Source organism: Talpa europaea (assembly GCF_964194135.1).
Source record: "Talpa europaea genome assembly, chromosome: 9".
Classification (NCBI taxonomy): Eukaryota; Metazoa; Chordata; class Mammalia; order Eulipotyphla; family Talpidae; genus Talpa; species Talpa europaea.
Genome location: NC_140076.1, coordinates 23730644 through 23745718, shown reverse-complemented (window position 1 = coordinate 23745718; position 15075 = coordinate 23730644). Strand labels below are relative to the sequence as shown.

Genomic DNA, 15075 nt, shown 5'->3' with positions numbered 1-15075 from the left:
TGTATTCTGGATCCTATGCCTCCATCCCTGGACTTGCTTCTAGTCAACAGGAAGCAACAGGTGGAAGGACAGCGTGTGGAAAACAGCATGCACAGTGCAGGAGGACCAACAACTTGTCAGGAGCCTGGTTTGCTCTCATCCCAGCTTCGCTCTCACTTGTGCTTTGGGGCAAGTCTAGGCCCCAGTCTCCTCGTCTATAAGTGAAGACCCTGGACTAGTAGATCTCTACATATCCTCCTCACTCTTGTCTTCAGTCTTCCTCTCTTCACTGGTTTCTCCTCATACGTCTAAAAATATGTTGTTGTCTTCCTTTCTCATCTAGGGAAGGAAGAACTTCTTTAAAAAACTAACATCCAGGCCCAATATACTCTAAATACTTCTCTGTTCTACTAAAATTGTTGTCTTACATCACTGATGCTAAGACCCTTCCCTATGATCTGCTGTGGTGGCCAACGGTCCAACCACCCTCATCTAGTTTTCATGATGACACAGGACTCCGGCTTCCTCTTTTCCTGGATGCTGGGCCTCTTCCCATGTTCTTCACCGTTTATCTTTCATGTTTGCTGTGACCCCCACCTAAGGTGGGTCCATAAAGTTGAATCTTTAGCATTTTGCTTTTCTTATTAACATTCTCAGCAACCACTAGAGTTACCAGAATGCTGAGGACATCCCTGAATAGGGACAGAGGCCAACACCCGCTGCAGCATGGGGAACACACAGGATCATCTTACCTGTCTCTGCTTTAGAAAGTCCAGGGCGATCTGCACATTCTGCAGCCTATGAAAACGCATCCTGCCCTTCTCCCGGGGCTACAAAAAAACAAACAAGGGATGTTAATTTTAGTTACACCAATTTCCCTGTGCAGGCCCCTTTCCTCTTTCAAGGACTGAGAGACCCTAAAGAACTTCCAGGGGTGGAAGCCAGGTGTGGGAGCACACACAAAGCAGCCTTCTGAGGCAGGCTCTGCACCCCTCCCCTGCGCAGAACCTGTTCCCACTCGCCCCCTGAGCACACAGGGCCTTCTGACTGCGAACACTGGACCAGGGCTGCAGCTTCTCCACAGGTTCCTCTGCAGGTGTACGTGGCATAACTTGAATCTGGATGTGAGGTTAATGGGAACAGAGATTCTGCTTCTATAGCTCTGAAAGCGCTTATGTATAGGAATGGTGGAAAGCACTAACTGCATATCACACGGTAATGGACAGAATCAACCTTATCAGAAACCTGGCAAATGCAACTGGAAGTAAGCAGTTTAAAACTGGGGAGTAGGGAGTTACACATGTTCAATCAAAAAGTGAAAATTTCTAAATGGAGAGGCAAAAATCAGGAAGAAACCTATTTTCCAGGAAAATGGGTGTCAATGTAGGAAACACCAGAGCCAACAAACCTTAGTGATAGAAGGCTATTCAATATCATACTACTCCAGAGAAAAAAAAATTTTTTTTCCAGTCACTCAACCCTGGATGTCACACAAATCACAGGAGAGAAACCCACCCCCCTCAGTACCTCTGGTGCCATCCAACCAAAAGTGGGTGACGTCTGCTTGTCCACTGGGGACATGTGGATGGCCATCTATCTCTGGAACGTTTTCTTCTCCACACTTTTGAAAACTGCTTTTATTTCATTAAAATTGGGACTAAAACATCATTGCCATTAGATTATGCCCAGTTCATCTGTAAATGTTAAACTGGTCCTAACTGAAAGCTGGCGAAATATGAGGCAGCCTTGTTGTGGGTTCCTGCACTGAGGAAACACTGTTCTGGGTGGACATGGGCACGAACTCCGTGGGAGACGGGGGTGGAAGTGCCTCTCTGGATACCTCCCACCACACTAAGCAAGATCCTATACAGGCTCCCAAGATCCTGTACAAGGCGCTGAGGCCTCTCTGCGCAACAAGATATCTTCCTAAAGCAAAGAATTAAGAAAAACTTTTTTGCCAAGAACTTCTTCTCAGCCAGTTCAGCTAAATTAACTGTGAATATGACAGAGGATGACAGATCCTGTGAAATTGAAAATCTGAAGGTACCAGAAAGGGAGATCAGTGGATAGATGACTTTAAGAGGACAGGGGATGGGGACACTATCTGATCATGCTTCTGGAGACAGACCATGGGCTAAAATTTAGGGTCTGCAAGGTAATGCCCCTTGTACACACATTAATCTTTACTCCTTCTGGCCCCCACCAAAAATAAATACCCTAAGAACATGCAAGTTAAATCTCTGTCCTCTACAGCAACTAGAGATATTGTTAATCACAGCATAAAATCTCCATGCAGTGAGTGGCTGGCAAACAACAGGCTGTTTTATAAACAAATGACACCGTGTGAGGTGAGAATCTGAAGGCTGGAGAGAGCACACCAGTTAGTCTGGGGTGTGGAGCTGTGAGCGATTAACTGTCATGCTATCAGCTAAACTTTCCACAGTTCTGCAACCTGGGCTCAGACAACACAGCAAGGCCATCAGAAAGCTTTGGGTCTCCAAGTCACAGAAGGACTCGACATCTCCAAACACCATTATTCTTTTGTGCCAGCCATTCTTAGATAAGGAAAACAATTCCCAGTCCAGGATCATCTAATGGTGGCAAGAGGCACAATTAGTTTTAACCACTTTCTCTGGGCCCCGCATTCTCAGGTGGCTAAAGAAGGCAATTGGAAACTGAGCTACTTGGAGACCTAGAGCACCTCAGACTTTCTGATGGCCCTGGGTGCCAGCTGGGTGCGGCATTCCCAGGAGGACCTACTACATCATCATCATCTTCCTCTTCCTGGTCCTCACTGTTTGTGTGGCGCCAAGAGGGCATGCTCACCAGACGGAGGGTCTTCAGCCCTGCTGGCTCCTTTGGCCACCAACCAAGGCAAAGACAACACAGAGTAACAGGAAATTCACAACACAAAAATGAAAAGAAAATGAATGTAATATTAAAAAAAAAAAAAAGATGAAAGTACCCTCCCACCTCCAAAAAGATGCAAAACCAAATCAAGACTAGAGCAGATGGTTACACTGAGCACTGCTAATGCTGAAACATCTTCAGTTCTCCATGGCCACCCACCCTCTCTGCTTTTGTGATTCAATGAAGGGAGAAAGAGGTGATGAGAATAACCATGGATGAGATATTTGGCTGTTTTCAGTGAAAAAGGTGATCCCCTAGTAACATCTCCCTAAACACCTGTAAGTTTTCAATGGTTAAAAAAGACATTAGAGTGGAGTGGTTTTAACCTGTTTTGTAAGTAATGTGACCAAAAAGGATCACATTTCAATGTAAAATCACTATAATCTCTTCAAATATACTAGTCAAATAGCCTAAATTATAAGGTTGTAAGCTGTGAGGAGGAAAGTCTAGCACAGCAAAATGAAATTCTGATTACTTATGAGATTTACAAATGAGGACCAGAGTTCATTCTAGTTCAGAATCTACCATGTGGGGGTGAATAGCTGGCTGTGCTAATAAAGACATCTGTCAGTGTTAGACCATTAAAAATGATAAACTAACTTTTATTGCAAGGCAAAGGGAAAAAATGTGAAACCAAAACAAGTGGCCCAGGGGAAGCCAAACCCTAATCCTAGAAGAAGCTGAATATTACTTAAGGAGTAAAGTCTAATGTGCCAACTGCTGTTCTTGAAACACAACAAACAATGACTGTCAAGAATTCACCAAAGGCAGTGTGTGGGCTGAGCTACATAGACTCCCCAAGCCAGGCACCTCTTCAGCTCTCTCCCCACAGAGGTTTCCAGTACTCATCCCTGGATTTTTCTAAATGAAAACCATGCTGTCTGTGAGGCTAGAGATCGAACAGGAATTGCACGGGATCACCTGCTTCCACTAGGCTCAAGACAGGAAACAGCGGGCTCACAGGGGAGGTGACTTTGATCTGCAAACCAAGCTTAGGAATATCATCTGAACAGCCCAGAGGCTCAGACAAGGTTTGTCTTCATTTTGTAGGTGTTTCCCATAAGTAATGTTTAATACATTTTGGGAGAAACTGGGTCTATTTAATTATCCACAGAGCCCAAATGTACTGCATCCAGGGCTATGCTCAGACGTCAACTTCAGCACTTCTCCAAATCTGTGAGACCCGGTGAATCACAGAGAAGGGAGAAAGTGAGGCAAACTGGGAAAAAAGAATTCCATACCTGGGCTCTTAAATGTAAACTTCAGGTCCTTATTTGAAAACATAAAACAATTTCATGATAGGAAAAACGGAGTCTATGTAGACTACAAACAAAAATCTAGGGGAAAAAATATGCCTTATTCAAAAATCTTTAAGTGCAAACCTACTATTCTTGAAACAGTGGTATCTACAAACAGATAAAGAATGAGTAAGGAGGGCCTTCCCAGTGGCGCAACGGTTGAGTGCTGGGTTGCGAAGCTGCTTGGGGCCTCTGTGACGCCAGTTCGATCCCTGGCTGCTCCCAGCCCACCGGAGGAGGGTCCCACATGGTGCGCAGACCTCTCCTGCTGCCCGCTGCTCCCCTCAGCAGTGTACTTCGGTCCTTCTGCCTGCTCTGCTCCCCGCTCTGGCTCTGGTGAATTCTCACACCCTCCCGCGCTTCTGACTGTACCCAGTGCTTGCATAAATAAATAAATAAATGTTTTAAAAAAAAAAAAAAAAAGAATGAGTAAGGAGAAAACATGCAGATATGAAAGGAATATATAATAGATACCTGATTCTATCAAGAAATGAATATATATGATGAGATGAAATTACATCATGTGTAAACTCTAAGTCTGAGTTAGAAATTAAGTGCACCAAAACTCTTCCTGTACTTCCCCCTGTGTAACAGGGCACCGACGCCACTCTCCTGGTGCTGGAGAGTGGTTGACATGTCACTCACAGGGCACGCCTGTGAGGTCACTAACTAGGAGAAGAGAGGCGCTCACCAGCTTGATGCCCGAGAGGACCTCCAGCAGAGAAATCAGGTTATGGCCATCCCGCAGATCTTCATACAGGTCATTGATGTGCTTGCGGACCTATGCAGGAACGTGAAACAGATTGATTTTTATTTGATCTTGAATGATCTTATTATCTACACAAGACTCTGGTTCAAGGTAAATACAAATTAAATAATCTGAATTTAAAAAATCTGGAATTTTCAGGTTGGAATACAATACATATGGGAGAGTACTTGCTGAGATCGAGAGAGAGAGAGAGAGAGAGAGAGAGAGAGAGAGAGAGAGAGAGAGAGATTGTTTTTTATTTGAAGCCAGATCTATTATACACTCCAGTCAACCCTGAACAATATTCTAGAAAGGTTGGGCAAGGAAATGAGGACTTTTAATAGTCCTGAAACATCTGAGGGATTATTATGGATCAATCTTGATACAATGGCCAGTGATGAACAGGTGGGTCAATCCAGAGTCAAAAAAGCCTTCCACGGGGATACAAAGGAAACTGAAATGCAGGTACCCAGTACATCTCTAATCCAACCCTTCTCTCACCAAATATTTCTAATCATGAATTTAAAGATATTTTCCTTGAAGAAAAAATAATTCCAATTTTATAACCAAGAACTTTGGAAAAAACAGATCTCACTTTGGGGAAATGTGTGGTTAATGTCAATGTCAAACACTGCGATAAATGTTTTACATGTTCTCGCGTCTTTCCCCGGCATCTACAAGGTGGGTGTTACTGTTATTCTTCCTGTTTTATACATGAGGAAATAAGGTGCAAAGAGTTTAGTAACTTGTCCAGGGTCACCAAGTGAAAAACTTGACCTCCATTTGGTCTTTTTGATTTCATTTAGCTTTTAAAAAATTATTTATTTTAAGGTAACTTTTCTTACTATCCTGTTAATTCTTTGATAGTACAGGATTTCTCCCCTCAATTGTGGTCGCCATAGTCAGAGCTCCCTCGACCATAGTCTGTTGTGCTTTTTATTACTCCCCCATACTTCATTCCTCCCCCCATGATTTAGTTTTTGCCTTTGACTACTATGCTTTATAATCAGACATATTTTGTTTTATTTATTTAATCTAAAAAACTTCTCAGTGAAATTTATTACTCTGGAAAAGAAACTGAGCAACCTGAGGCCCTGAAAAGTAAGGCACATGTGGGCCTAGTAAGTGGCAACAGGTGTTCTGATTCCAAGTCTAGTGACAATTTTATTTATTCATAGAAGATCTGAGGTGTAGGCCAGAGGTGGTGAGGGTAAGGGTGGAGGTGGAAGGGGTGGGGAGAGGATTTACCAGAGACAGAGTGGAGAGCAAAACAGGCACATTTACTGAAATACACTGCTGAGAGGAGCAGCAGGTGAGGCAGGAGAGGTCTGCTGTGTCACATGTGGGTCAACTCCCTAGCTGGGGATCCATCCAACTTAAGCCACAGCGGTTGATAGCGCTGAGACTTAACCCCTAGGCCACCAAGGAAGCCTCATGACAATTCTATTAAGCAATGTTCATGACACAGAATCAGAAGACAACTGGAAATTATAAGGATCAATTTCCAACGTGAAGTATTCTCTAGACAACAGTAGAAAGGACTGCTTTCAGAAGGAACTGCCAGCCACTGGACGTTTTTAAGTATAGATGAAGATAGACGTTTGAGTAGAAAACTGAACTACAGTCCTATCCAATTGTAATATTCTAGTATTTAAAACAGACTGGGTATCAGGAAAGAGAAAGGTTGGAGATATCTGGGGAAACTTCTGGAAGAGAAAGGATCTAAAAGATTAGAAAAATGTTTTGGTAGGAAAAAAAGGTGGGAAAAGCATGTAAGACTAGGTGTAGGGGTGGAAATATGCAAGGCATGTGTCTCTATTATATGTGTGTGCAAAGGGCAGATTACCCAGCTGGAGAACACTGCTCAGGGAGAATCAGATAATAGCTTTCAAACATTTAAATATTATTTCTTCAATCTGTTACAGTATCCACAATGTACTAGAAGACACAGCACACTTATTAATCTGCAATATTAATATTTTCTTCTCCATTTTAAGTTTAGACAATAAACAAAATATCTAGGTCAGACTGTAGCCTTTGTTGATCTCTACAGTGTGTAAATACTACCATGACCAATTTCAAACTACTAATATAATATCACTAAATGTGATGTTGGAAAGAAATGTATAGCACACCATTATCTACTATTTCCATCATGGAAATAATTAATCTCCAGAGCATAGACAATAATAACATGTACCAAAATAATTATGAAGTAATGAGTTTTGAGAATTTATTACCTTTATCTTAAATAATTTATTTAATTGTAGGTATATATAATTTAATTTTTAATAATAATGGTATTTAGCAATCAGCTCACAAAATTCATGAAAATTTAACATTTGGCTCTCATGAGTCCATACATGCCATTGGCTTGAAGATTTCAAGGTTTCAAGCTTGGGACCTGGAGCAACCACAGAGCACCACTAACAGAAGTAAGCAGGTCAGGAAGGTTGGAAAGGGAGTAGATTTGGTGAGCTCAGTTTTAAATGTGCTGAATTTAAAACAGCAGCAAAGGAGTTACAAATGGAAATGTTCTTGAAGCAGGAAATACCGGAATTCAATCTGGGTCAGAAGACTACTTAAGTTCATAAGTCATATGCGTAGAGGAGCTAGCTCAAGACATGGGAAATGCTGGCGTTTCTGGGTTAGGGGCAAGGAGAAGAACAGATTGCTAAAGATTGAGCCAGAGGAAACAGCCAAAATTAGAAGGGAAGAGGTGGAAAAGCAGTCAACAAAGGGCAGGGCCGGAAGAAAGACAGTGAAAGGAGTATACGTAAAAAACCAAGAACACTATAATCAAAGAAGGGCTTATCACCAGTATCAAATGTTACAACTATACAAAACCTAGATGAGGACTACAGAAGGGTTCTTGAATCCTCCCACAAATAAGAGTATTTTTTATTCTTGAGAATAATTTTCTAGAGAATGGTGAAATGTCAATAAGATTATAAATGAATGGTAGCTTTTTTTTAAAGTTAAAAAATATTAAATACTTGATATTAAGAGCTAAGAAGAAAAAGGACATCAATGAGGGGTTTATTTTTGACAGGTAAGGCTAGCAAAGACCACAGAGATCAAGAGAAGCATCGAAAAATTACTTAAATAAATTACAGTAGGGCTGAGGACCAAATGAGATCATGTTATCAATAGGATGCTAAACACTGGAGTATTAAAAAGAAAAAGGAGGCACTTTGAAATGTAAAGTTGACTTCACACCAAGGCTCTTTTTTTCTTCTGAAAACTTCCAGTTATGTTTTAACACCTGTGAATAGCAAAAATTAACCACACCTTACAAGATGAGGAAAAGCATGTGTCTCTCAATATTTGACTGAGTATAATAACCAAGTAACTATGACAGCAGAGAGACAGGCAGGTGTAATGGGGGAAGGGAGAGCTGCGAGTTAGTTTTTCCTGGAGAATTTTCAACAACAGGAAAAAAAAGTCTTGAAATTTTTCAGATGCAAAGATAGGATTCAGAGGTTCAATTAAAACCCAAAGATCACATAGCTAGGAAATGGCCAGGCTGCTCAAATCCAGGCCCACCCTACTGCACAGTCTTTAACTCTTCTGCATGTACTAGGTTGCCTCTAAAGTTTTCCACAAATCTCTTAAGCATCAGAAGTTTTACAGACAGTCGAGTAAAACTAACTGTGCTCAGCATTCATCAATACCTGTTTTTTTTTTTTTTTGCGAGAAATGATGATGCTATTCTGTCAACAAATAAAATGAATGGAAAACTACCCAGGTCCTTGCCAGTTTGCACTACCTGTGAAAATCAGAATTAGTAAATGTCTTCTAAGAATCTATACAAGTGAACAAACTCAGGAAAAGATGCTCAGTGTCATTAGCAATAAGAAAAATGGAAATCAAAATTATAGTGAGATATCACTTTATAGCCACCAGGATGGATAATGAAAACCACAGACACTAAGTGCTGGTGAAGATGAGGAGAACTGGAACCTTCGGGCACTGCTGGGAGGAATGTGTAATGATGTGGCTACTTTGGAAAACAGCTAATTCCTCAAAAAGCAAAAACACAGGTTACCCCATGACACAGCAATTCCACTGTAGACCTATACACAAAAGAACTGAAAATACACGCCCACCAGCAGGAACATTCATAGCAGCAATCACTGCTGTAATGGCCACAAAGTGAAAATAACCAAAATGTCTATCAATTGATAAATGGATAAACAAAATGTGGCACAACCATACACGGCAACATCTTTTGGCAATAAATACTGATCTGTGCTATCATGTGGATGACCCCTGAAAACATTAAGCTAAATGAGAGGAGCCAGTTACAAAGAATCAGTTACAATAGAATCATACCTTATGATCCCATTTACATGAGACATCTAGAAGTCTCTAGAGAGACAAATCTACAGAGACAGAAAGTCAACTGGCGGTTGCCTAGGGCTGTGGGGAGAAACTAAGAGTAGGGATTAAGGGTGATGACTAAAGAGTATGGAATTTCTTTATGGGAGGGTGATGAAAATGTTCTAAAATTGATAAGATGGTGGTTGCACAACTCAATATACTAAAAGTCTTTGAAATATATACTTTAAATACGTGAACTGCAAATGAATTAAATCTCAATAAAGCCATTTTGAAAAATTAATGAATGGCTATATTTTGAAAGACCAAGTTTGCCCTGACTCAATCCAATCCTCACCAAATCCCATGTATTCCTAAGCCAAGGAAAGCTTTGCTCTACCGATTTTTCAAAGAATGGCACAGAAGGTGGGGGGTGGGGGGTGTGAATAAAAAGCTTTCCCCAATCTTTGAATGGCTTTAGCAAAGAGAATAAAATGCATTTAAGTGCTTAGAATCAGAATCTGAGCCCATAGGGACTTTAAAGATTATTTAATTCTAACACTCCCAGTTTATAGACGAGAAAAGCCTTGCCTACAGAAGTTAAATAACTTTGTAAGATCATTTAGCTGGGACGCCTCCAGCCACTGTCTCCTGATTCAGTGCTCTTTCCCTTCACAAGGCTTCCATGATGTTTGAAGGGTACAAATGACATATTATCAACATTATTAAATTATAAAGGAATCCCTGAAAAAGAACCAAGGATTGCCATATAGTACTCTTTGATACCCGCAGAAAATCTGATATAAAGAAGTTTCTCTCTAAAACTGTTAAAACACAAGCAGCTCAATGTCCATAATCCAAACTATGATGAAGAGTAATAAATCAGTCCAAGGAGGAAATTTTAAAAAGAAAAGTATGTTATTTATGCTCATCTACTTATATGAAAAGATACAGGAGAAAGCGAGAGTGAGTGAACCTAGTAGTTTAGGATGGATTTCTAAATTTTAAGAGGACAATTCAATATTGATTCAATGGCCAAATTTATCCTCAAGAAAAAGCCTAGAGATTAAAAAAAAAAAATTATAGTTTTTCTAGACGTTTCATTGTGGAAAAAAAAAAACTGCTCAAATGCAGGGAGTCAGAGTGAAGATTTGGAGGGCCCATTGGAGTAAGCGGAGTGAGAAAGGGGAGCAAAATGTGAGACTCCTAGTGATAAAAGTTCTATAGTCTCCCTGTATTGAGAAGTCCTTAAGTTTTGAGGAATCCAACAGTGATACCAGCCAGCTCTAATTAACACAGCAACTCTCAGGATGAGGATTCTGAAATCCACAAAGGATGACTCTACTGAATAAGCAGATATGTATGCACAGCATCTGTTTTAATGTAGGTCCACAGTCTAAATGTAGGTCTATAACTTTCATCGGGGGAGGAGGTGCATTTAGAGTTAATCAAGCCCTGATATAGCCATGAACCTATGGTCATACTTGGCCATAAAGGCCACACTTCTCTCTTCAGCATTTAACCAGCACTACTTTTCAATCTCTTAAATTAAACCCCACTGCCAGTGCCTGTCTAACCTTTCCAGCAGCCATGAACAAGCAAAGAGGTGTGAAAGTCCACACAATGCTTAGGGAGCAGTGAGTTATCTTATGTGGCCACAGCAGAGACTGTACAGGAAAGTGTCCTGGAATCATTTGAGCTGTCTACTATCCTCTCCTCACTAGAGAGTCCCAGACAGACAGACAGTAAAGAACATTAGTAAGAATCTGGAGTTTGAAAGTTTAGATTGCAAAGCTGAATAAAAATGGAAAGAATGATCCCATCTTCCAGATTAACTGTTGGCTTTTCCTTTCTATCTATTAACCTCTGAAGTCTCTGGGAACTACCAGAGAAGGTATTTCTCCTTCTTAAGTGAGTTTGAGCTCTATTGCATCCTTCCATCCTTTCTCAAGTTCTTTTTATGGGGGAAATACTTCATCAGCTACCAACACTTAAAGATAGGGAAAAGATCATTTAAATAAAACCTCATTCAACTCTAAATTTTTCTTTTTGCTGATTCTGGGATATAAGAACAACTCTTGTGTCAGTGGATTTCCATTCTAAATGAAGTGACTGATACATTTCAGATGCTTACATCCTCAACAAAAATGTTTTAAGACTGGGTCAAAAGTATTTTCAACTAGCAAAGAGGAATTAGGGCCTCCCCTAGTGGCACAGGCTGTTGAGCACAGTGCGCTGTGAAGCTGTCCACGGCCTCTACAGTGCAGTCCAGCCTCGGAGCAGCCCACATGGTGAGCAGACCTCTCCTGTCGCACCCGCTGCTCCCCTCAGCAGTGTATGTCGTCAGTCTGCCTGTTCTGTTCCCCGCTCTGTCTCTGGTGAATCCTCTCACCCTTCTGCCCATCTGGCCTGTACCCTAGTTCTTGTATAAATAAATAAATAAAATCTTTAAAAAAAAAAGGAGGAGGGCCTCCCCGGTGGCGCAGCGGTTGAGCGCTGGGTTGCGAAGCTGCACGCAGCCTCTGCAGCGCCGGATCGATCCCCGGCTGTTCCCCGGCCACCGGAGGAGGGTCCCACATGGCGCGCAGACCTCTCCTGCCGCCTGTTGCTCCCCTCAGCAGTGTACTTCAGTCCTTCTGCCTGCTCTGCTCCCCGCTCTGGCTCTGGTGAATTCTCTCACCCTCCCGCACTTCTGACTGTACCCAGTGCATGTATAAACAAAACAAACAAACAAACAAACAAATAAATAAAACATACCTCTATAAAAAAAAATTTTAAAAAAAAGGAGGAATTCCTTTGCTTATCTCAGAAGAAAATGATTCTCAAAGAGTTATTTGGGAATCCAAGAGCTCCTAGGACATGGAGATCTAGAACTTGAGAGGCGTGGTTGCTTTGATCACATCCGTCTACTAGCTATTAGCAACATTAATCTGGGTACTTGGAGAACAAAGCAAAGGATGCCTGCCTGAATTGTAAACACAAATCTTAATCCCTAATTCTCAGCCCAAAGTTTAAAGAATTTCAACATGGATCAATAATTATGATTAGCAGTGAATCTCTCTTCAAACTATCCCAAGATGAGGAAAATGCATTAGAATCACAGGTTATGGGAGGGCCTGAGACAAGAAAAATAGCCAGGGACTTCAGGCTCTGGCTGGCCTCCAACTGTTAACAATGCTCTGATGTGTTCATCTAGTTTCTCCCTCCCCAGGCCTCCTGTCATCACACAGCACTGAGGCAGAGGCCCAACAGGCAACATCAGCTACAAGTGAAGAACAGGGAGTCAAGGTATTTGTATTCAACTACCGAGGTTAGGGAGACGAGCTGGAGGCAGTATAAATTCAGTTTGTTCAACTGTTAGCAATGAAGTATGAAAGCAGAGTAAGTTGGGGACATATTTGTAGAAAGAAAAAGTTTTGGCCAAAAGTTGCATGGTTGATCCTTAGCTCCATCCTTCACTAACTGTATGTCCTGGAAAAGTGACTCTCACTTTCCTTAGTTGTGAAAACTGAGCAGATGAGATTCCCTTACCTCCTTCAGGGTTACTGTAAGGATAAAGTCAGACAAGGGTACAGCTTTGTAAGCTATAAAGCATGATTAAAGTTTTATTTTTTTTTAAAGATTTATTTATTTTTATACAAGAACTGGGGTACAGGCCAGATGCGTGGGAAGGTGAGAGGATTCACCACAGAGTGGGGAACAGAACAGGCAAACTGACGAAATACACTGCTGAGGGGAGCAGCAGGCGAGACAGGAGAGGTCTGCTGCGCCATGTGGGATTCTCGCTGGCTGGCTGGGATCGAACCCATGCTGCAGAGGCTGTGGACAGCTCCATAGTGTGGTGCTCAACCACCTGCGCCACCAAGGAGGCCCCAAAGGTATTATTTTCTCGAGGCAACACATAGTTACTAGACACTTCTCATGTTCCTGGTGCAGCACTTAGTGAGAAGAGCAGCACAAGGCAGCTTAGGCTGCCACCAGCACGCTGACAGGGGAGACCGGTGCTTGAGCACAAGACAGCTCTTTACAGTGGTGTGGAATCGAGATGGAATTGCTATTAATTCATTGTGGGGGATGGAAATCAGAGTCTTGGGAAGGTGATGCTGGAGCTGGCCTTTGAAGGGAAACTGGATGGTAGTGAGGGAGATGAGGCTGGAATAGGCCTTTCAGGGAGAGAGAAATGAAAAAGCAAAGAGGTGCAAAAATAGAAGTGTTTAGGGGGCAGTGATTTGGCTTATCTGGTGACAGCACAGGCTACACCAGGAAAAATGCTCAGAAATGAAGTTGGACAGTTGGGACCAGGTTGTAAAGGGCATCCTTATAGGGCTATATGTCATCAAACTAGAGACAACACAGCAAGGAATTAGAATTCTTTTCCCTCCCTGTTGCTCTCTCTTCCTTTCTGTGCTTAAAAAACAAAACAACAGGGCCTCCCCTGGTGGCACGGTGGTTGAGCGCTGGGCAGTGAGGTTGCCGCAGCCTCTGCAGTGCCAGTTTGTTCCCGGGCCGCCGGCGAGGGTCCCACAAAAAAAAAAAAAAAAAAAAAAACCACAAAACAAAACAAAAGACACAATATCTGCCTTTAAGTAATAACCTGGAAGAAAGACAGAAGACATATAAATGCTATAGGTGCTCATAAGGAACATAGTGAGGGTACAAAGAATAGGGTGTGTGATTCCAAATGGGAGAGTCATGAAAATATTTATGGAGGAGCTGCTAAGTTGGTGTTATCCAGGCAGAATGGAGGAGGGAATATACCTCACATGAGGGAGCAGCACAAGCAAAGAGACAGCCACTAAACAGCAGGGGACACACAGCGCAGCAAGAGATCCAGGTCTAGGCGGAACTTGGGTCTATGTACCTAGCAATGCTGGCAAAACCAGGGCCAGTACTGCACCGGTAAGAGCACAGGTTCTACATGACAGGTTCCCTGAACTCGCAGGCTTCCCTCTTGTAACCCTGAACAAGTTTCTTAACTCACCTAAACAGCATGTCCCTCATGGTTAAAATGGGAGTATTGATAGAACCTATAGTACAAGGTGAAGGAAGGATTAAATAAGATAATTTATGTAAAGGATTTAATACAAATGCCTGATTGACAGGAAGCACTCAATAAACTAATACTACTATTATCATTGTCACTGTTATTAGCAAACTATTATGGTGGTCAAGGCAAGAGCTGAAGAGGCCGTGGACCACATCAGCAAGCATTTTCCTCAACTGGAAGTGACTGGTTGGAGTTGGTGACACAGGAGAGGAGAAGGTCAAGGCTGGAGATAGAATGATTCCAGGTTCCAAACTCGAACAAGTAGGGACATGAGTGAAAATATAGAGCAATTTGGGTTGTGTGTACAACTTTTGTCTGAGTAACACCCAGGTGAGCGTGGCAAAGGAATATGCAGATCTTTGAGCAGGTAAAGCTATCCATAAGTTGGATGGACTTTCTTTATGACCCTCATCTTACAGTTTGAAAACTGCCCTCACATGCAGCACCCCCAAACCAAGTGGTGTTAATAAGCCATGTTTAATTAATGGAACCAACACCTTGGCCATAGCTTACTGACCCTTGGAAGAAAAGAAAAGCCAGCCAGGCAATAAGAGTTTTTGTGGTGTGTCTTCAGATGGGCGTTTACCACACACTGAGGGCCAGCATCAAAGCTCACACACAAACAATGGGGGAAATAAATATATGAGACATGCAGAAAGAAGAAAAAATGAAGGAATATGAGAGAGTAGTTGCCCAAAAATATCTGGTTTTCATAGAGCCCAGCGGGGCCTCCCTGGTGGCGCAGTGGTTGAGCGCTGGGTTGCGAAGCTGCC

The 15075-nt window shown here is 42.1% G+C and overlaps 1 protein-coding gene across 1 annotated transcript in view; it reads right to left on the bottom strand.

The window, feature by feature from the left end:
* Positions 1-15075, bottom strand: part of MACF1 (microtubule actin crosslinking factor 1) — a gene marked incomplete at both ends in the record, with an annotated part of 211499 nt that overhangs the window by 172341 nt on the left and 24083 nt on the right. The window contains 3 exons of the mRNA XM_084243390.1: positions 732-809; positions 2740-2835; positions 4879-4968. Of these exons, the coding sequence (XP_084099516.1) occupies positions 732-809; positions 2740-2835; positions 4879-4968 (264 nt within the window). The remainder of the gene's footprint in view (positions 1-731; positions 810-2739; positions 2836-4878; positions 4969-15075) is intronic.